Source organism: Hylobates moloch, unplaced genomic scaffold (genome assembly GCF_009828535.3).
Source record: "Hylobates moloch isolate HMO894 unplaced genomic scaffold, HMol_V3 SCAFFOLD_1, whole genome shotgun sequence".
Lineage (NCBI taxonomy): Eukaryota > Metazoa > Chordata > Mammalia > Primates > Hylobatidae > Hylobates > Hylobates moloch.
In genome coordinates, this window is record NW_026652276.1 from 98,075,043 (window position 1) to 98,099,697 (window position 24,655).

Below are 24,655 nucleotides of genomic sequence, written 5' to 3' on the forward strand. Positions count from 1 at the left end.
GGAGAAAACTCCTCCCTGAGAGCGGCGGCAAACGCGCAGCGAGGCCCCGCGCCGCGCCGGAAGCCACCCTGAGGAAGGGGCACCGGGACACCGAGGGGTTCCCACTTTCTCCTCAGCCTGTGACGCCCGCGTCCTCGGGTGGGTTCGAGGGGCGCCTGGGCACGGCCGGCCGAGGCTCTCGAGAGCCCCGATGTCGTTTTCCACCTCAGGCCTCCTTTCCTGAGGCAGGGCCCGGGACCTCGCGCTGTCGCCTCAGGCTCCGGCCCACGCGCCCGCCCGGCCGCCAGGCGCGCAACGGAAAACGCCCCCGCCCCGCCCCGCCCCGCCCACTGCGTGACGCGCACCCGGCCGAACCAATCAGAGCTCGTGGCGCGCGCCCCACGCGCCGGCCCCCTTCGCCCCTCAGCTTAAGAAAGGGCGCGCGGAACCGGCAGGGCCAGACCGCCGAGCAACGCTGCGGGTGCGGCTGTGAGGCTGCAGGAGACGTCTGCCCTTCGGTGCACGCGACCCTCGAGACCACAGCGCGGCTACTGCTAGCAGCGAAGGCGCCTCTCGCGGAGCGCCCCGACGGCGCCCGCTCGCCCATGCGGAGCTGAGCGCGGCAGCGGCGTCGGAATGCTGGCGTTGCTGGCCGCCAGCGTGGCGCTCGCCGTGGCCGCCGGGGCCCAGGACAGCCCGGCGCCCGGTAGCCGCTTCGTGTGCACGGCACTGCCCCCGGAGGCGGTGCACGCCGGCTGCCCGCTGCCCGCGATGCCCATACAGGGCGGCGCGCTGAGTCCCGAGGAGGAGCTGCGGGCCGCGGTGCTGCAGCTGCGCGAGACCGTCGTGCAGCAGAAGGAGACGCTGGGCGCGCAGCGCGAGGCCATCCGCGAGCTCACGGGCAAGCTAGCGCGCTGCGAGGGGCTGGCGGGCAGCAAGGCGCGCGGCGCGGGGGCCACGGGCAAGGACACCATGGGCGACCTGCCGCGGGACCCCGGCCACGTCGTGGAGCAGCTCAGCCGCTCGCTGCAGACCCTCAAGGACCGCCTGGAGAGCCTCGAGGTAGCGGCCCGCGGGGAGCGCGGGGGACCTGGAATGGGGACGCTCCCGAGTCGGGGGCGGAAGACTCGGGAGGATGGTGAAAGGGGGCCTGGCCCTGGGGAGGGTGTGATCGTCCGTGGGGGTGAGCTGGACTTGAGGGTGAAAGGCGAGGATCTAGATCCTGCTCGGGAACTCCCCTGCGTGGTATCCCTTCCCACACCGCTGCTCTTGCTGGAAGGAAACGTTTAACTTCCACCCCCGCGCGTCGGGACTGCCCGCGGGATCCGCCGAGCACTTCCCGAGGTCGGGGCTAGCGAACCCAGACGGCCAAGCCGCGGGCGCCAAATACCCGGGGACGCGATAGTCTCTATCCCCTCGCAAATCTCCAAATCTCCGCGAGCCGGGATGCGCTCCTGCAGGCCGTGCGGGTTGCTGCGAGGCTGCCGCGGGAGGTCAGCTGCCCCGGGCATCTGGCGTTTCTTTCTTTAAATCAGGTCAGGCTGAACTAGAGGGGGCGGAAGTCTGGGGGCGGAGGTTGCAGGGAGGCGAGCGCAGGGGGGGTCACCGGCGACCCCAGAGCGCGCATTAGAGGGACAACCTCTGGTTAACTTCAAAGACTCCCCTGTCTGCAAGTTGAACCATTTTAAGGTGCTCTTCCGGATTGCTTCAGGGGAGGAGACCTTATTCCCTTCTCTGTCTCTCTCTCTCTCTCTCTCTCTCTCTCTCTCTCTCTCTCTCTCTCTCTCTCTCTCTCTCTCTCCCTCTCCCTCTCTCCCTCTCCCTCTCTCCCTCTCTCCCTCTCTCCTCCTCCCTCCCCTCTCCCTCCCCCTCCGTCCCCCCCCACCCCCTGCCTCCGTCTCGTCTCTATCTCTGAAGATGCGTGCAGTTTGGAACTTTGAGAGAAAAATCTTCAATTATTTTTCATCTTTAGGCTCCACCCTTTTTAAGAAGTGTGGACATTGCTGTTAATAGCCTTTGTGAAAATACTTCTCAGCAAAACTAGGTTTAAATTACAGGTGGTAATTATTGCAAAAATGACTCTAGGGTTTCTTTTGGCGTGAGGGCTGAATACAGTATTTCCAGCATCTGTATATCCCCTGATTCATTGTGATTGCTAACAGCTAACATTTCTGGAGCACTAAATATGAGTCAGGCACATTATTTAATTTTTTAATCCTTGGAACAATGAATGGCACGAGGCAGGTCCCATTATGTGCATTTCACAATTTGGAACACTTTGTGGAGAAAGGTAAATAGCTTGCCATGAACTCGTGGGTAGGCAGCCTGCCACAGCCTCCAGAACCACATGATGGTAGAGGAGAAAGAGAAATAGGAAGTGAGGATTTAGAAACAGCATTAAAAACAAAGATTGCTGGAGTTCAGAATAGCAACGTTTTAGATCTGTCATTTTCCAGAAACATCTCTGCATGCATAGTTATTCACCTTGGTGCCAGACCGGAACTTGGGGGCTGTTTTCATTTCTAGGTGAAAGCTCCTTGGCTTTGTGTAACCATCGATTTACTCTTACAAAAGAAAAAAATCCTAGAGCTGAGTTTTGGTCTCTACCCAACATAGAATTCTAGGTGTTGGTTAGAATGTTGACTTTTTAGTAAGAGGAGAAAAACGGCTTTTTGAGAAGGGAAAATGAGATTCACAAGTTTCAAATATTGCAGCAAAGTAATTCGTATCTGACTTTGAAATCTTTTCCACACCAAAAAAGCATCAGTGAGATGCTCCCCTGCCTGCCAGTGGCACGATTCAGGATTCAGTGCTTGCGTTTTGGAAGCTTCTCCCTGTGTGGTGGGGCCATCACAGCCACATTTCACAATTTCTTTTTAACTCTTTCTGTGCCCCTCCCTCCTCCCCGGTGGCTGAAAGCACCAGCTCAGAGCAAACGTGTCCAATGCTGGGCTGCCCGGCGACTTCCGCGAGGTGCTCCAGCGGCGGCTGGGGGAGCTGGAGAGGCAGCTTCTGCGCAAGGTGGCAGAGCTGGAGGACGAGAAGTCCCTGCTGCACAATGAGACCTCGGCTCACCGGCAGAAGACCGAGAGCACCCTGAACGCGCTGCTGCAGAGGGTCACCGAGCTGGAGCGAGGTGTGTGCCTGGCCTGTTTCTCTGTCTGGGAGTGGCCTGATTTTCACCACTTGTGGTTAGACATGCGATTCCGGTTGATGGACAGCAGGGATTGTGACACCACATGGGCCTGGTTCCCAGGTGTGTGAGCAAATAATAAAGGTGACTGAGCATGGTCATCTCAGAAATGAGCTGCCAGCTCCCAGCCCCCAGCCCCACTGGCATTATCCAGGGAAAAGTGAATGTGTCCAGGACCAGCTTCGATAAGCAACCACAGGGGCGTTTCAGTCTTTTCTTAACTAGTCCTGGCAGCGGATTCTGTGTATCTTTCTCTTCTCTGTTCACACTGTGGTGAGTAAGTTTCTCTCACAGGAGACAGAGAGGGAGGGATCAGGGGATAATTCAGATTGCATCATCAACCCCCAAACCACTGGGTGGCTTGGCTGTGAAGTTGTAGGTTTGCCCGTAGTGGGTGTTTATAAGACTGGAATTTTCCCAGATGCACTAACCTGATGAAGCCACTTCCCCATGACTCCATTCCATGCATCGATAGGAGGATGCCCAATAGCAGAACATCCAATGACTTTGGCCGAGGTGGGGCAGATGGAGAAGGGGCTGGTGTTACTGTTCCATTTTACAGCCAGCATCCACAAGCCACAGGTCTCTTTCATCCCTTTCCTAGTCTCTTCCTACAGAAAAACCCATCCTTTCTTCCTTGCCCTTCTCAGAAAAAGGTGAGTATGGCTTACCTGTTAGATTCTTGAGTTTCCAAGAAATCTTCCTCTCTGTCTGCTCTCTGTTGCTGGGTGGCCTCAGGAGCCATCCCTGAAGGTAAAGCAGCCGTCGCTGTGGCCCTCCTCCCATGACAGGAGGAGGGAGCATCTAGGCACAGGTGAGCGTGGCTCTGTGGACCCAGCCTGAGCCACAGTGGATCCTCGGGACACTGAGGGCTATGGAGCTGGCACACTGAAGGCAGTTTGCCTCTCGAAAGGGGAGCTGTGGAACAAGAGGAGGGCTCTGTGAGAGACCTTGGTGGCTGTAAACCTCCCTCTGCACAGTGGCCAAGTTGGCACAAGGAGGTGGGTAAATAGCAGAATAGTGAGCCAGAGCCTCAGTTGTGCCAGGCAGGAGCTCAGACTCCTGGTATGCCCATTTCATAGATGAGAAAACGACCCCATTCTCAGTGGGGCATGTATCTTTTGGGGAGAGGGGCCCGAAGTGGGGCCTGGGCCACTAGCTGGCAAACAGTGACAGTCACATCAACCTGCACCTCGTCCCTTCTCTTTCTCTCACTCAAGGCCAATGTCATTTCACTGGGCTTACTCCTAAGGTAAGCCATCATCATGGCTTTGGCCACCCAGAGGCTGCCACTTTGTGACTGTCCCTTTCATCCCCAGCCTGTCCATTACCCGCCAGAAAGAAACAGTCAGGACTCAGACCCCACCAGCCTGACTATTGACCCTTTAGTTTCCCAGAAAGCCCTCAGAGCTCCTCTGGCACAGAGGGGAAGCTCACCTCTACAAAGTCAAAGACCTTTGCTGACCATTTATGCACCCCAGAGAGGCAGCTCAGCCTCTCTTCATCCCACTGTGGGAACTCTAGAATCCTTTCGTGAGCTCCACCAACTCAGCTCTGGGATGTGCTTTAAGGAAAGTGATCATTTGCAGATCAGTTTGTCTTCTGGGCAATTCTAAGTTTATATTTGTCCTGTTTGTGACAATTGTAGAGAGATGTGTAAACACCCAGCCCTCCAAATGTACTGTGATTGGAAATGATGCCAAGTTTCTTAGACACATCCAGCTGAACCCAGAGTAGCTAGACTTTAACCTCATGACAGGCAGGGGGCCTTGGTGGGGGGGGCGCTGGCCTTTGGTCCATCAGCCTCCACCCCTTAGGGACCAGATGCTCGGCTGTGAGTTCCATACGTGGCATTCTGTAACCCCTGCCACGACCTTGCAAGGTAGGGATTAGTTCAGACGAGGGACTCAAGTCAGAGAGCTAAAGTGATGCCTGCTTTCACGTCGCCAGCAGATTGCAGAGCTGGGAGTGAAGTTGGTGGGGCCCCAGAGGAGTGATGGAGGCTGCAGCCTGGAGCGGTGTGTGGGCCCCAGCCCTGCTGGGTCGGAGGCTCCTTAGAGCCCCCAGCAAGTGCCCGACCCTTGGCATATGGACGTCCCTGCCGCCCAGGGCCCAGGGTTGCTTGCTTTTCTTTGCTGCGAGACCTGCTCTTCTGCAAGGGCCTCCAGAGTCCGGGCCAGCTGTCCAGGCACCGCCCGGCTCAGTGTTGAAATAAACGTTGCTGTTGAGAAAACCAAAGCTGCCTCTCCTCCAGCCCCAAGCTGCCCACCCCCTGCTGAGTCTCTCCGCCACTTGCAGTGTCTGATTTATTGGTCAGGCCTTTTAATTCCTTAATTGGTTTTAACCAAGTTTCCTCCAAACTGCCAAGCTGTTTTATTTAAATAAAAGGCACTGGCTCTCAGGGTACAGGCCCCCTCCTCTGCCCCTCAGCTCTCCCAGCTCTAATTAAACCTATCTGTTGTCACCAAGCTAACAATATTACCCACACGGAGTCGTATCAGATTGGCAAGGCTGCCCTCCCACAAGTATAGCAGCCATTTCTCTTTATTAGACAATGATGCCTTCATTAAGGACATGGTCATTTGCCACTTGAAGATTAAGTGCGAGTGGCTATGTGTCGTGGAAAGAGGGACTTCTGGCCCCTGGCCTGTCATTCACTAGCTGTGTGACCTTGGATACGTCACCTCACTTCGCTGAGCCTCTGAGCCTCAACTATGCAACCTGCAAAAATGGGGGAGTAGGGACATTCTGGTTCTCTCTCTCAGTTTTGCTTTTCAGCCTAATGAGGGACTAGTCCCAGCCTTCACTCTGGCCTGGCCCCTTGACTTCTTGGGGGAACAGGTCTTCCTAGCCCTCGCCAGGTGCCCAGCAGCTCTGCAGTGGCATCAAGAGGTGCCCATCCTTCGGAGGTCAGGAGCAATCAGGAGGCCACCATTGGCAGATATGAGTACATGCAACATGTGAAGCCCAGATTCTAGAATGTACACACTGCCTGTTCCAGAGAGGTTAGAAAGGGGATAGGGGGTTCTTCTGTGCCCCTTTGCAGAAACCCTCCTTAGATAGATGTGAACTGCGGCCCCCAAGAGCCTTTCGTATGTATTATTTGCTCTGAGGGAAAATGGGTTCGGGGGATTGTGGTGTTATCTGTTCTGGCTCGTGTTCTGCAGAAGGGACTGATTTAACTCCACAGTGACACAGGCAGTTCTGGCTCCAGAGAGCCCACCTGTCTCTGATGGCCCCAGAGACTGTCTGAGCCCTTGTGGATGCTTAACCAACACTTGTTGAATGAGTGAAGGGCGTTTAGATTCCTTCAACGGCAGGGTCTGGTTCTCAAATAAGAGGGCCGCCTTTGCCATGACAGCTGGCACAATCCAATGGTGTCCTGCAAACTTTGGAATCCGTGATGCCTGGACAAGGGCTGCTGCTGTGGTTTACTTAATTTTGAACTTCAACCAAGGCTGCATTGGAAATTATGTAAACCCATTCTAGAGTTTGTTTTCAAGGATTTTAGAAGCGCCGATGACATAGGGGTGGCCAATGGATTCTCACCAATTCCAGGAAGGTCTGGAAGGGCCAAGGCTCTGGCCAGGTGTGTTCCCTAAATGAGGAGAGACACCTGCGGTTCCCCTGCCTCCCACTGGCTCCTGACTACAGGAAATGATCAATAAACTCAATCTTCTCTTGAGGAGGAAAAGAGCAAAGTGCTTTTCATCAGGGATTTAGACCAAAAAGCCACTTCTGAGTTAAATTATGGAGTCAAGACCCGGGAGCCTGACTGCTTTGCCTCGGCAGTGGTAATTCTTTCATGTGAGGAGTGACACAGACTCACTCACTTGACAAGTGTTTATTGGGTGCCTGGGTCCCTGTAAGACTTCCTTCTTCTAAGCCCAAGTCTCCAGGGTTCCTAGATCCTGCCAAGATTTCAAGGAAATAATCTGAAGTTATAAGACGTGGCTAAGGAAGCAGTTTCTGGCTTAACACAAGAAAATTAAATCTACCTTTCTTCTGCTCCTTCCTCAAGCTTTCTAGTCATCTAATATGACTTATGAAAAGAGAGTATTAACTAGAAGGAACCAGAGCTTTTTCTTTTCTTTTCTTTCTTTTTTTTTGAGACAGAGCCTCTGTCACCCAGGTGGGAGTGCAGTGATGCAATCATAGCTCACTGCAGCCTGGACCTCCTGGGCTCAAGCGATCCACCTCAGCCTCCCGAGTAGGTGGAACCACAGGTGTGTGCCACCCTGCCCAGCTAATTTTTATGTTTTTTGTAGAGATGAAGTCTTGCCGTGTTGCCCAGGCTGTTCTTGAACTCCTGGGCTCAAGCAGTCCTCCCACGTCAGCCTCCCAAAGCACTGGGATTACAGGCATGAGCCACTGCACTTGGCTAATTTTTTAAATTTTTTGTAGAGACAGGGTCTTGCTATGTTGTACAGGCTGGTCTTGAACTCTTGGCCTCAAGCAATCCTCCTGCCTTGGCCTCCAAAAATGCTGGTATTATAGGTGTGAGCCACTGCACCCATCCAAGAACTTTTTTTCTTCCAGATTTCAAGAGGCCTCTTTTCCTGTCCTAAAAGATGGAGCTAAATTCTCTAACGTGCCCCACACAGTGCCCACAAAATCTTCCTTTTCCTTCCTTTCCTGGGCGTCCTTGGGGCCCTGTATTTGCTGTCACCTGTGTCTGGGGTTCTCTTCCGCAGGTCTTTCCAGGCCTTCCCTGCATCCTCTGCCTTCCCTCCCCCGGCCACTCCCCATCTTAGCAGGATCCACTGCCTGGACTTCCCTCACGTACCTGCTGCTGGTTTCATGTCACCTTCCCTGCCCGAATGTAAGCTCCCTAAGGACAAGGACTCCATCTTGTGTCCTGAATCCTGCCAGACTTCAGCCTTTTATCAGTGGCTGGTGTGGAGCGGTCTTTGGTCGCTTGCTGGAGGGTCCATCAAGGCTGTGTGAGGGACCTTCTTGTGGGTCTAGCAAGACATGGCTCTGGGCCGTGCTGGTGGGTGGTGGGGGTGGCCTAACACGCTGCTGGCCTCTCTTCTTCCCCACCCCCAGGCAACAGCGCCTTTAAGTCACCAGATGCGTTCAAGGTGTCCCTCCCGCTCCGCACAAATTACCTATACGGCAAGATCAAGAAGACGCTGCCCGAGCTGTACGCCTTCACCATCTGCCTGTGGCTGCGGTCCAGCGCCTCGCCCGGCATTGGCACCCCCTTCTCCTATGCGGTGCCGGGGCAGGCCAACGAGATCGTGCTGATCGAGTGGGGCAACAACCCCATTGAGCTGCTCATCAACGACAAGGTGAGGCCCGCCTGCACCACCACCCTCCCCGGAACCCATCATGTGGTGGAGGGAGCTGCAGCCCCCACCCCAGCCGTCCTCGCCCTCCTTGGGCCACACAGCAGGGTCCCAGACATGGGACTGCAGGGCTGTTCTCCTCGAGGTGGGGATAGCTTTGCACGTGCCGGGTGGCTCGCAGGGGCGGGGCGGGGAGGGGCCGAGCTGTGAGTCCAACCACGAAGCTGCAGAAGGTCCAGGCACCTAGGCTGTGGAAGGGCAGAAGGAGCAGGTCTCCGTGTGCGGCCTGGATTGAGAGAGGACCTCAGGCCGGTCAGTGAGGGCTGTTCCCCAGGGCCACACTGATTAAGGGGGTGTGTGTGTCTCAGTGTAAGAGACTCAAGAGCATATTTTCGTGGAGGTCAGGTTTCTAGAGATATAATTTACATACAGCAAAATGTACCCATTTTAATGTACAATTCAGGAAGTTTTAACAAATGCACACAGTTGTGTAACCACCACCACGATGAAAAAATATAAAACAGTTCCATCGCCCCCCAAAACCCCCTCATACCCCTTCATAGTTAACTCTGAGCCCAGCTCCAGCCCATGGCCATTGCTGACCCGTTATGTATACCCATAGTCTTGCCTTTTCCAGAGCAAATGCCCCTTCTTAATAGACTGCTTGGTTTTGGCATTCAGGAGTGGTCTTCTCAAGAGATCTGCTCCAAGGGCTGGGCATGGTAGCTCATGCCTGTAATCCCAGCGTGTTGGGAGGCCAAGGCAGGAGGATCGCTTGAGCCCAGGAGTTCAAGAGCAGCCTGGGCAACATAGCAAGACCCCTTCTCTACAAAAAATTAAAAAGTTAGCTAGGTATGGTGGTGTGCACCTGTAGTTCCAGCTACTTGGGAGGCTGAGGCAGGAAGATGGCTTTGAGCCTAGGATGTCAAGGCTGCAATGAACTATGATTGCACCACTGTACTCCAGCCTGGGTGACAGAGCAATACCCTGTCTCAAAAATAAAGCAAAAAAAAAAGCCCATTTTGGGCCTCCTGGGGACCTCTCACAGCCCTGCTTCCAAACTTTCATTCTAACGGCAGACTCCATATAACAAAAAGAGCATTCTCAGAACCTGGCCTGATTTGGGCATTCGAGTGGCTACCCAAACTCTCTGCCACCCGGGCCACCCCTGGTGGAGGCGGGGGCAGTTCAGCCCCTTACTCTGTTTGTCCTCACTGAACTGCCCTGGGTGGAGTCTGTCGAAGTTTAAAAAATGCTGTGGCATCAGCCTGCTGGGCTTCTCCTAGATAGACCCCCTTGCCTGAGCCAGGGGTTAATTGTTCTAAATAATGCCCTAGGACACAGTGGGGCTGACAGCCTTGTTGACCTCCGGGTTTGGACGGCTTGTAAACATCGAATTCCTGGGAGGGAGGCTTCAGGTTGCTAGGAGACCAGCAGCAACAACGAAGTGGTTCACAGGCAAGCCTGCATGGAAAGTGCTTGCAGGACCGCCAGGGACCCGGCCCGTGGCAGCCTCCTCCCCCCAGTTCCTCATGCTGTCTGTGAGCTCCCTGCTCACACAGATACACACGTGCCGCTGTGCAGGGAGGACAGGGCACACCCCCAGCACACGGACAGATCCCTGCGTGCCACCATGGAGGTTTGGGACTTGGCGTGAGGAATGAGGATCTCTGGTCTGTTTTCCAAGGAGACTGGCCCCATAGAGCCCTGACTTCCCGAGGTTCTCTGGCATGAAGAGCTCAGGGCCAGTGTGGGGGTGTTGACCCTCACATCTGCTCGGTCCTCAGGCACCAAGGGTGTCCCATTAATGTGAGGGCTGCTCTGGGGTCAGGGTTTCCACCGAGGCTGCCCCCTTTCACGTTCTCCACACATGACCCCAGGTGACAGGAGGAGCAGTGTGGCCCAGGGGGACTGGGGGGTGTCCTTCCTGCCCTGGGGGACCCTGAGGGCATGGGCCCAGCAGGTCCTTACTTGCACATTGCTGCTCACAGGTTGCGCAGCTGCCCCTGTTTGTCAGTGATGGCAAGTGGCACCACATCTGTGTCACCTGGACGACACGGGATGGCATGTGGGAGGCATTCCAGGACGGAGAGAAGCTGGGCACTGGGGAGAACCTGGCCCCCTGGCACCCCATCAAGCCCGGGGGTGTGCTGATCCTTGGGCAAGAGCAGGTGGGTGCAGGGCAGGTGCAGGTGGGCACAGGGTGGGTGCAGGTGGGTGGGCACAGGGCAGGTGCAGGGTGGGTGTGGGTGGGTACAGGGTGGGTGCAGGAGGGCGCAGGTGGGTGCAGGATGGGCGCAGGGTGGCTGTGTGCCCTTCCAGGGATGGTGCAAGGAGGGGCCAACCGAGCAGTACCAGGCCAGACCTGCAGCTGTTCCTGCTCCCGGCCCCAGCTGTTGGCCCTTCAGACCTGGCCACAGTGTCCTGACAGCCAGGTCGGGGGAGCGAGAACCCCCGCAGCCTGGCCCTTGCTGTCCTGTGGTTAGAGGTTGTGTGTGGGGACATGGCCTGCATGGCAGGGACCAGCTGGGTGTGGTTCAAACAGATTCCAAATAGAACCTGGCACAGAGGGGTGTGAGTGTCCCTGTGGTCATGGGTCATCTCGTGTCACAGGCTCCAGCTTCCATCTGGGAGGAGGCTGTGTGAGGGACTCTCCTGGGGTGCTCATGGTACCGACTCAGGATTGTGGGGCTGGTGTCTTCCAGGAGCCCCCTGCTCAGGGTCTCAACCCTGATACCCAGCAAGGGGCACTTAGGTAATCCATAGTGGGTGCTCAGCCCGTGGGGGAGACAGGGATGAAAGGGTGGCATCTCAAAGTGCCCTCAAGAAACTTACCATCTAGGGGAGGGAATGGCTAAGCTGGCTGTCTGGTCTAAGACAGATAAGCGTTGGCATTTCAGTCTGTGTTTGGGTTTTTGATGATGGACAGTGGGGAGTAGACGCCAGGTGCACTGGGGGGCTTTGAGTCTGGTTCCTTCTTGGCCCACTCCTCCCTCAATTTCCCCTACTACATCTCCGCTGGGAGGGGCTGGGAGTCATGAGACCTGGCTCTGATCCTGGCCTTGGGACTTTGAGCAGTGTCTTCCCTTACCAGCCTCAGTTTCCCCTGTATAAAATGGGGAGATTTGAGCAATGCCACTTCCCAGTTCTGACATGCCTGGGAGCTTCAGAACCTGCAGAAACAGGTAGTGTTGGTCAGAGCTGGGGGGCATCAGAAAAATGCCCAAATCTCCTGTCTGCAGCCCGTGTGCAGGGGGACTTGTGAACCCGCCCTGACGCAGCTCTCTTGTTCCCATTCCCCAGGACACCGTGGGGGGTAGGTTTGATGCCACTCAGGCGTTTGTCGGGGAGCTCAGCCAGTTCAACATATGGGACCGCGTCCTTCGCGCACAAGAAATTGTCAACATCGCCAACTGCTCCACAAACATGCCGGGCAACATCATCCCGTGGGTGGACAATAACGTCGATGTGTTCGGAGGGGCCTCCAAGTGGCCCGTGGAGACGTGCGAGGAGCGTCTCCTTGACTTGTAGCCGCCTTCTCCTCTGTCCAGGAGGCCGGGATCAGGCTGTTGCCATGGAAGTTCAGGGCCATTGACTCCCCCACTTAAACTCTTGTCAGTCTGGGCTCAGGGTCCCCAGAGCTCATTCCCCAGGAATCTCTAAGACCAGGGCTGGGGCAGTGTCTGTCACTGGCTTGTTTGTTCCCTACCAAGATTCTGTTGCTGTTCGAAGTAGTGCCAGGGTCCCCTGGGAAGATGCCCTCAAGACATGAGTGGATGGATATCTGCCTTCCTGCTGCAAGTGGAGGCAGGTCCAGCAGCCCCTCTTCAGAGCCCCTGTAAATGCTATCGCAGCCTGAGTCCTGCCGCCTTCCAGTTCCTTGGTGTCCCGTGCACCCCTTCTGTCTGTCCCCTTTCATGGCTGTGCAGCCGTCCTGCTGGAGTGGCCGTGTCCCTTGTGCATTGAGTGCGTCCCTTCTAGTGACTAAGCTGGCAGCAAGCGGCTACCCCCCTGATCTGCAAAAGGGCCTCTGCCTTTGTGTTCTATACATTGTGAATCTTCCCGTCTGAAGAATGCCCAGCCTGCCCAGACAAAGCTCTGCCTTCCCCAGAGTAGAGGGGCTGTCTGTCTCCAGAAAGGGGGCATCGGGGGGGCTCAGAAAGGAGACGGGCTGTGATCTCCGGCCCCTTCCCCCGTCATCTCTTCCTTAGACCGATGCTTTGACTGAATCATCACTAGCTATGGCATTAAAAGGCCTCTCTTCTCATCTGGTGCCAAAGGTTCCGTTGCAGCTTTTTACAACCATCCGGTGTGGTTTGGAGGATTTGTTTTTTTTTTTCCTCAACAGAAAAGAACAGCCATTAGAAGAAGGCTCCCATTTTCTGATGTTCCGCCCCACTGTGAAGAGTGTGCTCGTTTTAAATTCATGTTGATTCCTGTAAGCACTGGACTGTCTTCATCAAGTATTTCCCTACAGAACTCCTCAAGAAAACAGAGATCATTTGGCTGGAGATTGGCTGAGTGACTTCAAGCTACTCACTGTATTGGACGGGAGTAGTAATTTATTTTAAAGATAAAGTGACAAAGTGGGGAAATTTATAAAGCTAAATATTATATATTTTATTTTTCATACATGTTTGAAGTGCAAATCTGTGGATATTCCATTTGTAGGACCAAGTCGACATGCCCATCCTGACATTGTATGCTACGAGAACTCTTCTGATGATGGAATTTCGATTAAAATGCACTGAAAGATGCTTCTGTGTTTGTCTTCCTCATGTTCTGGGGCTGAAGGTGGGAAGGGGTAGGGCTTTGCAACTTCTGGCAGAAGGATGATATCTCTGGTTTGCTGCAGCCTGCATCTGGTGGGTTTGGGGGCGCTGAGGATGGTTAGAGGAGGGTGTGGTCCAGCTGTCCATCCTTCCTATTTCAATGCCTGGCTCAGGCTGTGGGTGCCTGGCAGGCTCTGCCCAGGCTCCTTGTCCCCAGCCCACCCCTGTCTTCTCAACCAGGAGAGCCAGCTTAGCTAGAAGACCTGCGGCTGCCTTCCAGGTGTGGTACCTGCTTAGCATCTACTCTGTGTTGGTGTTCTTAGACATCATCTCATTGAATCCTCCCTGAATGAGCTAATCCCATTTTACAGGTGAATACACAACAATTAAAGCTATTTTGGGATCATGCAGCTGTTAGAGGATGGAGCTGGGCTCAAAGCCGTCCTGTGGCTCTGAGGGCTCTGTCCCTTCCACTGCTCACTCCAAGGGGCCCAGTGCCATTGTGTCCTCCCAGATCCACCTCTCTGTGCTCACCTGGCCCTGGCTGGTGCGTTGATGGTCTTTCCCCCTCCACAAGCATTAGATCCCACCCACTGCCCACCACCACCTCTTTCCACTTTTGTAGCTTTACTCTGTCTTGGTAGCTGCAGAATGTAACTTTGTCCCTTTTCCAAGTAGCAATGTCAATTTCTGTTATAATAGCGGAGCAGAGCCTAATCTTGGAGCCAACTGACACCGTATGCCAGATGTACTTGATACCAAGGCTGAAATGGAAGCCATAACCTCTAAAACCAAGACCGGCAGGTCACAGAGGTTCCTGGAGTCCATTTTTGATGTTGTGAAGTATAACTTGGCAAGAACTGAATACCACTGGTGTTGGGTAGAACAAGAAATGAGGCCAGATATCCTGCTTGGGGACCTTTGAAACTCAAAGTGCTGAGACCAGGTGGAGAGCAGTTTGTTTTGAATCTCCTTCATGCTGGAAACACCAGCTACTCAGATCTCCCCCTTGAAAGGTGCTGAGGAGTTTCCTCATTTCGTATGCATGCCAGGCGCTGAGCTGGCCCAACTTGTTTCCCAGGCACTGCCTCCCCCAAGAGCATCGCTTTGCATCAGGGCTTTGGAAACCCTGCTGAGCCAGATAACTTCCTCCCTGCAACTGGAAGAGCTTTGAGCCCACAACATGGGATCAAAATGCTCCTTGCTGATCTGACCCAAAGATGAGAGAACCACCTGTCCGTATCATAGCCACACACCGGTCCTCCTGTTGGCAGTTTGGTCCTCCTGACATACAAGCAGAAACAAGAATCATTTATGCAATCCAGCAAGTTCCTTATGCCTTGATCCTCCCATGTGAAGGAGACCTGTGGCCTCAGTTTCCCCCACTCAAGACTTTTTTTTTTTTGAGACGGAGTCTCGTTCTGTTGCCCAGGCTGGAGTGCAGTGGCACGATCTCAGCTCACTGCAACCTCCACCTCCCAGGTTCACGCCATTCTCCTGCCTCAGCCTCCCGAGTAGCTGGGACTACAGGCGCCCACCACCACGCCCAGCTAATTTTTTGTATTTTTAGTAGAGATGGGGTTTCACCATGTTAGCCAGGATGGTCTCGATCTCCTGACTTCGTGATCCGCCTGCCTCGGCCTCCCAAAGTGCTAGGATTACAGGCATGAGCCACCGCGCCCAGCCTGAAGACTCTTATCCTTTGTACAAGGCTGGAAAAATACTGATAGCAAACTGGGTTCTCCAAGAAGGGTGGGGTAGAGATTGTCCTGGATGATGGAATATTCAGGTTGCTTAAGGGTTGTCATGGAAACTGTAGCCAAATGATCAATGATTAATGAATTGAAAAGTAATAAAATGCAGCTAAATAAAGGCAGCCTGGGACCAGGTCTCCACCAATAGGAAAGGCAGACCAAGATCCTGCCCAGCCTCTGGGGGCTTTGACATCAGCTCTCCTTATACGGAAGCTCTCAGAAAGAAAAGACGACTTCTTTTGAGCACAGATGTTATCATTTATTCTATCAACAAATATCTGGGGCACCTACTTTGTGTCAGCAACCATTCCAGGCACTCGAGATGCAATGGTGAGCAACATTGCAAAGTTCTCCTTTTAAATGGAGATGAATTTCAGTGGGAAGTGTAGATAGAAGGCAAATATATAAACAAGAAAAATGCTGGTGATGTGATAGGGAGTAACTGGGGAACTACTTTCTGGGGTCACCTTTAAGCTGGGACCTAAATGAAGAGAGGGAACGAATCTTGGGTGGAACCTCACAGACAGAGGGAACAGGAAGTGTGAAGGCCCTAAGGTAGAGCTGAGCTTCGGTGTTCAAGAGAAGAAATAGCCAGGTTGGCTGCATTCACAGGAGAGGGGAGGAGTGGATAGGATGAAGAGATTGTAGGGTCAGATGACAAAGAGCCTGTGTTGAGATCTCAATGAAATGGGAAGCCTGGAGGTTTTAAGGAGTGTGATAATGTGATTAATATTGTAAGCCCACTACTCTTCCTGGTGGATGGAGAATAAACTGCAGAGCATTGTGAAGGGAAGTAGAGAGACTCGTGAGGAGGTTACTACTCCAGGTAAGAGGTCATGATGGCTTGGATTAGGGAAGTAGCAGAGGAGACAGAAAAAAGTGGAAGGATTTAGGATATACTTAGAAGTAGTCATCCTGACTTGCTGATATTTGGAATTTGGGGAGAGAAATAAAATACAATTTTTAAAAACCTAAACTCCAAGTAGGATAAACAGAGAGATTCACACCTAGAAATATCATAAACTGTTGAAAATGAAGTAAAGACAGACAATTTTGAAAGCAGCAAGAGAGAAGAGATTCGAGATGTACAAGGAATCCTCAATAAAATTTATAGCTGAATTCTCATCAGAATCTATGGATGCCAGAAGGCAGAGGGATGACACATTCAAAGTGCTGAAAGAAAAAGACTGTCAACCAAGAATCCTGTATCTGACAAAGCTATCCTTCAAAAATGAAGGCAAAATTAAGATATTCCAAATAAACAAAAACTGACAATTTAACACTAGTAGATCCGCTCTACAAAAAAATACCAATGGGAGTCCTTTAGGCCAAAGTGAAAAGATATTAGACAGTAACTCAAATCTACTTGAAAAAATAAAGAGCACTGTTAGAGGTAGCTATATATGTAATTATAAAAGTGTAAGTGTATTTTTTTGTTTATAACTCTTTCCTTCTTTTATCTGATTTAAAACACAACCATAGGCTGGGCGCGGTGGCTCACGCCTGTAATCCCAATAATTTGGGAGGCCGAGGTGGACAGATCACGAGGTTAGGAATTCAAGACCAGCCTGACCAACATGGGGAAACCCTGTCTCTACTAAAAAATACAAAAATTAGCCAGGTGTGGTGGCACACACCTGTAATCCCAGCTACTTGGGAGGCTGAGGCAGGAGAATTGGTTGAGCCCGGGAGGCAGAGGTTGCAGTGAGCTGAGATCGCACCGCTGCACTCCGGCCTGGGTGACAGAGCGAGATTCCATCTCAAAAAAAAGAAAAAAAAGAAAGAAAGAAAAGACAACTGCATAAAGCAATAATTATAAATTTGCATTGATGGGCATAAGTGTATAAAGATGCAATTTGTACAACAATAACAACAAAAAAGTGGAGACAGGATGGAGCTATGTAAAAACAAATTTTTTTGTTACTGTTATAATGAAGTTGGTGTTAATCTAGATTCAATCATTATAAATTAAGTTGTTAATTGTACCTCAGGCAACCACTAAGAAAAGAACTTGAAAGAATGTATTAAAAGAAACAACAAGGGAATTAAAATACTACACCACAAAATGTTCATTTAACATGAAAGAAGACAGTAATGGGGAATAAGGGAACACAAAACACATTAATTAGACAAAAAATAGCAAAATGGCAGATATAGACCCTACTTTTATCAGTAATCACATTAAATGTAAAGGTATTAAACACTCCAATTAAAAGGCAGAACAGGGTTTCACCACTTTTGCTAAGCTGGTCTCCAACCCCTGACCTCAGGTGGTCCGCCAACCTCGGCCTCCCAAAGTGCTGGGATTACAGGCGGAAGCCACCACATCTGGCTTTAAACAACAAACTCTTAAATAACCAATGGGTCAAAGAAGAAATCACAAGGGAAATCAGAAAACTTGGAGAGAAATGAAAATGAAAACACGACATACCAAAACTTATGGAACATAGCAAAAGCAGTGCTAAGAGGGAAATGTATAGCTATAAATGCTTACATTAAAAAAAAGAAAGATCTCAAATCAGCAGCCTAAATTTAGAACGTAAAGAACTAGAAAAAGAACAAACTAAACCCAATGCTAGCAGAAGGAAGAGAATAATAAAGATTAGAGTAGAGGTAAATCAAATAGAAAATAGAAAAACAACAGAGGAAAACACCAAAACTGAAAACTGGTTCTTTGAAGACATTTAACAAAATTGGCAAACTTTTGGCTAGACTGACCAAGAAAAAAGACACAATCTGGCTGGGCGTGGTGGTCCATGCCTGTAATCCCAGCACTTTGGGAGGCCAAGGTGGGCGAATCACTAGAGGTCGGGAGTTCAAGACCAGCCTGGCCAATATGGAAAAACCCCATCTCTACTAAAAATACAAAAATTAGCTGGGCGTGGTGGTGCATGTCTATAATCCCAGCTACTTGGGAGGCTGAGACAGGAGGATCATTTGAACCCAGAAGGTGGAGATAGCAGTGAGCCAAGATTACGCCACTGCACTCCAACCTGGGCAACAGAGTAAGACTCCATCTCAAAAAAAAAAAAAGAAAACAGGAATAAGCCAGATATTTCTATTCTCATCACCTCTATTTATTACTGCATTGGAGGTTTTAGTCAAGGAACTTAGGCAAGAAAATAAAATAAAATGCACCTAGATTGTAAGGAAGAAGTAAAACAATCTTCTTGTCATGTAAAAGTAAAGGAAGTAAAACTATCTTCTTTATAAGACCATAAGGACTCCACAAAAAAACTCACTAGAGCTAATAAACAAGTTTATCAAGGATGCAGAAAATAAGGGCAATATGCCAAAAATCTACTGTATTTCTCCTGTATACATGATCAATGAACAATCTAAAATTAACTTAAGAAAGCATTTCTATTTGCAACAGTGTCAAAAATTCAAATACCTAGGAATGCATTTATTTATTTATTTATTTATTTATTTATTTATTTATTTATTTATTTATTTAATTTGAGGCAGGATCTCACTCTGTTGCCCAGGCTGGAGTGCAGTGGTGTGATCATAGCTCACTGAAGCCTCGACCTCTTGGGCTCAAGCAATCCTCCTGCCTCAGCCTCCTGAGTAGCTGCGACTACAGGTTTGCACTACCGTGCCTGGCTAACTTTTAAAATTTTTTTTGTAGAGATAGGGTCTTGCTATGTTTCCCAGGCTGGTCTTGAACTCCTGGGTTCCAGCAATCCTCCTGCCTTGGTCTCCCAAAGTACTAGGATTACAGGAATGAGCCACCACATCCAGCCAGGAATAGATTTAATAAAATCAGGGAAAGATTTGTACTCTGAAAGCCATAAAGCATTATTAAAAAGAATTAAAGGCCTAAATAAATGAAAAGTTATCCATGTTTGTTTATTGGAAGACTTAATATTGTTAAGACTGCTGGTGTGCAGCCTGACCAACACAGTGAAACCCCATCTCTACTAAAAAATACAAAAATTAGCCAGGCGTGGTGGCACGCGCCTGTAATTCCAGCTACTGGGGAGGCTGTGGCACGATAATTGCTTGAACCCGAGAGGTGAAGGTTGTGGTGAGCCGAGATTGCACCACTGCACTCCAGCCTGGGTGACAGAATAAGACTCTGTCTCAAAAAAAAAAAAAAAAAAAAAAAAAAAGAAAAAAGAAAAAAAAAGACTGCTGTTGTGAACACTCAGTGGATAAAAAAAAATGTGTTCAGATGTTGAGTCTGATGACCGCACATATACACACACCAAGAGAGTGTGAAAAAGCTGATTATTCACTGTGATGGTTAATATTGAGTGTCAACTTGATTGGATTGAAGGATGCAAAGTATTGTTCCTGGGTTTGTCTGTGAGGGTGTTGCCAAAGAAGATTAACATTTAAGTCAGTGAACTGGGAGAGGCAGACCCACTCTCATTCTGGGTGGACACTATCTAATCAGCTGCCAGCGCAGCTAGGATAAAAGCAGGCAGAAGAACACAGAAGGATAGACTGCCTGAGTCTACTGGCCTCCATCTTTCTCCCGTGCTGGCTGCTTCCTGCCCTTGAACATCAGACTCCAAGTTCTCCAGCTTTTGGACTCTTGGATCTACACCAGTGGTTTGCCAGGGGCTCTTGATTCTTTGGCCACAGACTAAAAGCTGCACTGCCAGTTTCCCTACTTTTGAGGTTTTGGGACTCAGACTGGCTTCCTTGTTCCTCAGTTTGCAGGCAGCCTACAGTGGGACTTCTTGTGATTGTGTGAGTCAATACTCCTTAAGAAACTCCCCTTCTATCCTATGAGTCCTGTTCCTCTAGAGAACCCCGACTAATACACCCGCGTAATGAGGGTTTCTGAATAGAACAGGTGGGTCCCAGGAAGGTCCAAAAATGGCTTGAGAGAGCAGGAAAAGAAGTCTGGTTTGGGTTTTTTATGGTAGTTAGGGGACAGGCCCAGAGTGGTGTGAATATTCTGAAAGCCACTGAATTACACATTTTAAAAGTAAGGTGAACTTGATGGCGTGTAAATTATATCTCAGGTTTTGTTGTTGTTGTTTGTTTTTAAAGACAGACTCTCATTTTGATACCCAGGCTGTAGTGCAATGATATGATCAAAGCTCACTGCAGCCTCGAATTCCTGGGCTCAAGTGATCCTTCCACCTCAACCTCCTGAGTAGCTGGGACTACACATGTGCGCCACCATTCCTGGCTAATTTTTAAAATTTTTTGCAGAGACAGGTCTCTCCCTGTTGTCCAGGCTGGTCTCGAACTTCCGACCTCAAATTATCTTCCTGCCTGGGCCTCCCAAAGCACTAGGATTACAGTCATGGGCCACTGGACACAGTCTCATTTTTTAAAATGAGGTTTTGGACCACGTGGGTAGATGCCATTTACTGATGGGGAGTTGGAGTGGGGGCAAAAAGCAGGTTTTGGGGTGGGGGAAAATAAAGAGTTCTGTTTTGGACTTAAGTGTGAGAACGTATTTTAGTGTAACTGTCAAGTGGGTAATTGGATTTGGGAAGACGTCAGGGCCGGAGATTAAAAAATGGGTTAGGCTGGGCATAGTGACTCACATCTATAATCCCAGTGCTTTGGGAGGGCAAGGCAGGAGACTCTCTTGAGGCCAGGAGTTCAAGACCAGCCTGGGCAACATTTCAAGACCCTGTCTCTACAAAAATTAGCTAGGCATGGTGATGCGTGCCTGTAGTCCCAGCTACTCAGGAGGCTGAGGCAGGAGGATCACTTGACCCAGGAGGTCAAGGCTGCAGTGAGCTGTGATTACACCACTGCACTCCAGCCTGGATAACAGAGCAAGACTCTGTGTCTAAAACAAATAAAAGAAAAATTTTTGAAAATTGGATTAAAAACATAGTTCTTGCCTCTAGGTACTCCCAGCCTCACTACTGTTTGAAAGTAAATGTACAGAAACAGACATGTTCATCCTTACTTAGACCATTGACTCCTCACTGGTAGGAAGCATATTCATGCATAAGCCAATTTAACTCAACATGCATTATCCTACTGTGTGTAGTGTCTACATGAGTGAGACCCGGTCTTCACTTCACAGTCTAGTATGAGAGAGAGTGGAGCCAATTAAGCAAATTGCTATATCAGAAAGCCTTCACCTGGCTAAGGCTGAGGGAGGGGCAGTTTCCATAGTGACTTCTTTAATCATCCATAGCTCTACCTTCAGCTACACACCGAACCAGTCAAGAAGAGTTGTTGACCTCAGCCTTGGTGGCTCACAGAGCAGCTGGATGACTCTGTAAGGGGTTGGTATTCAGCAGACACACAGAAGCAATTTGATTGTTCCTGGGAATTTCAACATGGTAAGAAGCTTGTCAAGGCTGGGATTGTGCACGCTGGGTTATATGACTTTGGCCTTGACGAACGGCAAGTTTCCCATTGTTTTCTCAAAGAAGCACAAGACAAATTTACCAAGTTGTTTTACTTTTCTCTACAAAGCGATTCTGCTCTCTGTAGTTGTCAGTGCAAATATTCACAGGCACATTTTAAAACCCTGTTCAAGCAGAGATAAATCACAGAAGACTACAGCTGGGAGGCGGGTTGACATTTCCTTGTCACTCATCATCATACACAAGTGATTATGCCCTTCGGGAATAATATGGTCAACCCTGGCTTTCTGTGCTTAAGAGGGCAGCATAGATTTTGGAGAGTCTGTGTCTCAGCTCAAGACTCAGATCTCGCAAGAAATATCACACCTATTTATCATCTTTAAAGTATATTTTATTATGAGACATCATAGATACAACAAAGTATATGCATATGCACAGTTGAAAGAATAATCATAAATGAATATTTGTGTACCGATGACCAATATTTAAGAAATATTTAGTTAATGCCTATTTTATACCAGGTACTTTGCTGGGTACTTTGTTGAAATCAATGAACAAAAAAGAAAAAGACTCCTCACCTTGTGGATCTAACATTCCAGAGGAAGGAAATGATGATAACTACTAGACAGATGAGTAAGTAAATTATATAATTTGTTAGAAGATGACAAGTTCTCTGGGAAAGGGGGAATGGAAATGTGTTTGTCGGGGTTCACAATTTAAGTTAGACATTTGATCCAAGACTTGACAGAGATGAGAGAATTGGCCACGCATATCATTGCTTGATCAAACTCTATGAGTTCTTCTGTGACTTGCTTTTTTTTTCTTGATATTATGTTTTTGAGATTTCTCCAGGCTGATAATTTTCACTGCTATCTAGTCTTTCCTGACGGCATATATTATGGTTCTCCATCCATTCTCTTACTCAGGGACTGTTGGATGGTGCATATCTACTAATGCAGTGTGCAAGAATTTTCTCTAGGGCCAGTGCCTAGGAGAGCAATGGCTGGGTTGAAATCTGACACACTCTGCCTTTTACTTGGGGAATTTAGACCATTTACATTTATTGTGGCTATTGATAACTGGTTTTGGGCAAATCAATAATGATGTCTTTGTCAAGATGTGTGTTGGCCTTTGATCAAGGCTTGGGTCAGGGTTACAGCTGGATGGGGCAGAGATAGGCTGAGAGAGTTCCTCTCTCAGGTGGTAGGTGGCTGAGGTCAGCTGGCTGGTGGGGGCTGAGGCCCCAACCAGCAGGCAAGGAAGGTCTGGCTGAGGCCACACAGCCCTACGAGGGAGGAGGCCTGCCAGCTGCCACCTGCCCCAGGGGCCTGATAGAGGCTTCCAGGAGCCTTATCCCAGCAAGTGTTCAGTGGCTTCCAGTCTGGGGATAAGTCCTCAACTGAGTGTGGTCTGTCTGCCATCTTTTACTCCGCATCTGCACATCTGTCCAGGGACAGTGGAAGGACTGAGCAAGCTGTCTGCCCCAAAGGGTGATGGGCTCGAGTGGAGGAACTCTCTGATGTCCTTCCTCAGGGTGCATGCTCTATAGGCCCCAGACCTCCTGCCTGTTCTGAGCTGGCCTTGTGTGGTAGGGAAGTCCCAGGAGATGGCCATACCTAGCATCTTCTCCTTAGGCAAGCAACCCCGAAGTGCAGGACCAGCTCAGTTGCTGCAGACAGTGTTCATTTTTCCCAGGGCAGCCCTTCAGCTGGTCCCCAAGCTGCTCGTTAGAAGCAGGGGCCTGTGGTAGAGCTGAGGAATCCAGACGTGGTGTAGATGAGGAGGGCGTCCCACCCCTAGTGGGCTCTCGGTTTAATTCTGCAGCAGAAAGGGCCACTTTGTTGCAGGTCTCTTTATGGCATGGATGTGGAGGGTAAATCTGAAGCCTCACCAAACAGTTTCCTGCTCTTGGAGGCTGGACCATTCCTCGGGGACCTCCAAGAAGAGTCTGTGCCTGGGGACCTCTCCTCACAGCCCTACCTCCTGTTCTATTTTAGGGATGTCCAGTGCAAAAACAGGGAAATGAAAAAAATAAATATATATGAGCTTTCAGCTGAGAAGAGGCAGGTGGAGATGCCTCCCAGGAGACTTTCAGGCCAGTGTCTTACGAGAATATTCGGACTCATTCCCAGCTGGGGGGAATGTGGAGCATGGACACCACCCCCGTTTAGAGGTGAGGATCCAAGGCCCCAGACTTCTGAAAAAAACGGATGCTCCATCCTAGGTCTCTCTGTAGTATTTCCGCATGCTAGCTCTGCACACCTCATTCTCTTAATAATAGGATGTAGTCTATTTTTTACCCCTGAGATGTAATTTAAATATAAATGCAGCATTTGGCCTATGTATACATCAAAGTCTGTATGTGGACCAGTTAACCTGGAAACCTGTGGTGATAGGGACCGCCCCACTGGGAGAACCCAGGGTCCCTTCCTGGCGGCTTAGGCCTACAGGGTTCTATTTCCATCTTCTCTCTGCTGAAATTCGCTCAGCAGACACTGTCCGTGCACATGGCTCACCCAGGGCCCTGACCCAGATAGTAGCTAAGCCCTGAGCACATCTGCAGGGAAGCCTGGCTCAGCCATCTGTCACAACCACACAGCTGGTGACAGCCGAGCAGGGGGCGCCCTCATGGCCTGAGAAGGCAGCAGGATGAGGTAGCTGAGTTCTGGGTCCCGTTGCCCTTGCTGTGTGGCCCAGGGCAAGGCACTTTCCCTCTCTGGGCTATATGGAATGTGGCCTGGAGCTCACGACATCACTCTGTCCTGGAAGCCAGCAATAGGATCTTTACAACAATCCCTCAACAGGGTGTTCTAGACGGCGACAGCTGGAATTCATTTTATTTTTTAAATTTTTATTGATTTTGGCCAGACACAGTGGCTCACACCTGTAATCCCAGCACTCTAGGAGGCCGAGACAAGTGGATCACCTGAGGCCAGGAGTTCAAGACCAGCCTGGCCAGCAATGGTGAAACCCCATCTCTACTAAAAATACAAAAATTAGTCAGGCTTGGTGGTGCACACCTGTAATCCCAGCTACTCGGGAGGCTGAGGCAGGAGGATCACTTGAACCCAGGAGGTGAAGATTGCAGTGAGCCAAGATTGCACCACTGCACTCCAGCCTGGGGGACAGAGCAAGACTCCGTCTCAAAAAAAAAAAAAAAATTATTTATTTTTATTTTTTATAGAGACAGTGTCTCACTTTGCTGCCCAGGCTTGTTTCAAACTCCTAGCCTCAAGCAATCCTCTGGCCTCAGCCTCCCAATGTGCTGAGATTACAGGTGTGAGCCACTGTGCCTGGCCTGGAATTCACTTTAGCCACACACCTCTGAAAACACAGGCCAGTTTGCTATTCCCCTTTCACAGATGAGGAA

The 24,655-nt window shown here is 50.4% G+C and overlaps 1 protein-coding gene across 3 annotated transcripts; it reads left to right on the forward strand.

The window, feature by feature from the left end:
- Positions 1 to 438: 438 nt before the first annotated feature.
- Positions 439 to 21,220, forward strand: NPTX2 (neuronal pentraxin 2). 3 transcript variants are annotated; one of them, XM_032755909.2, is made up of 5 exons: positions 439 to 1,041; positions 2,899 to 3,115; positions 8,222 to 8,466; positions 10,455 to 10,634; positions 11,767 to 13,220. In XM_032755909.2, the coding sequence occupies exons 1-5, from the start codon at positions 616 to 618 to the stop codon at positions 11,992 to 11,994; spliced, it is 1,296 nt and encodes a 431-aa protein (XP_032611800.1). In that variant the 5' UTR covers positions 439 to 615; the 3' UTR covers positions 11,995 to 13,220. The 3 variants fall into 3 exon arrangements, with proteins under 3 accessions (XP_032611800.1, XP_058298879.1, XP_058298877.1); XM_058442896.1 differs by lacking the exon at positions 11,767 to 13,220 and adding an exon at positions 21,111 to 21,220 and having other exon boundaries at positions 455 to 1,041; XM_058442894.1 differs by having other exon boundaries at positions 455 to 1,041; positions 2,905 to 3,115; positions 11,767 to 13,205.
- Positions 21,221 to 24,655: the final 3,435 nt, after the last annotated feature.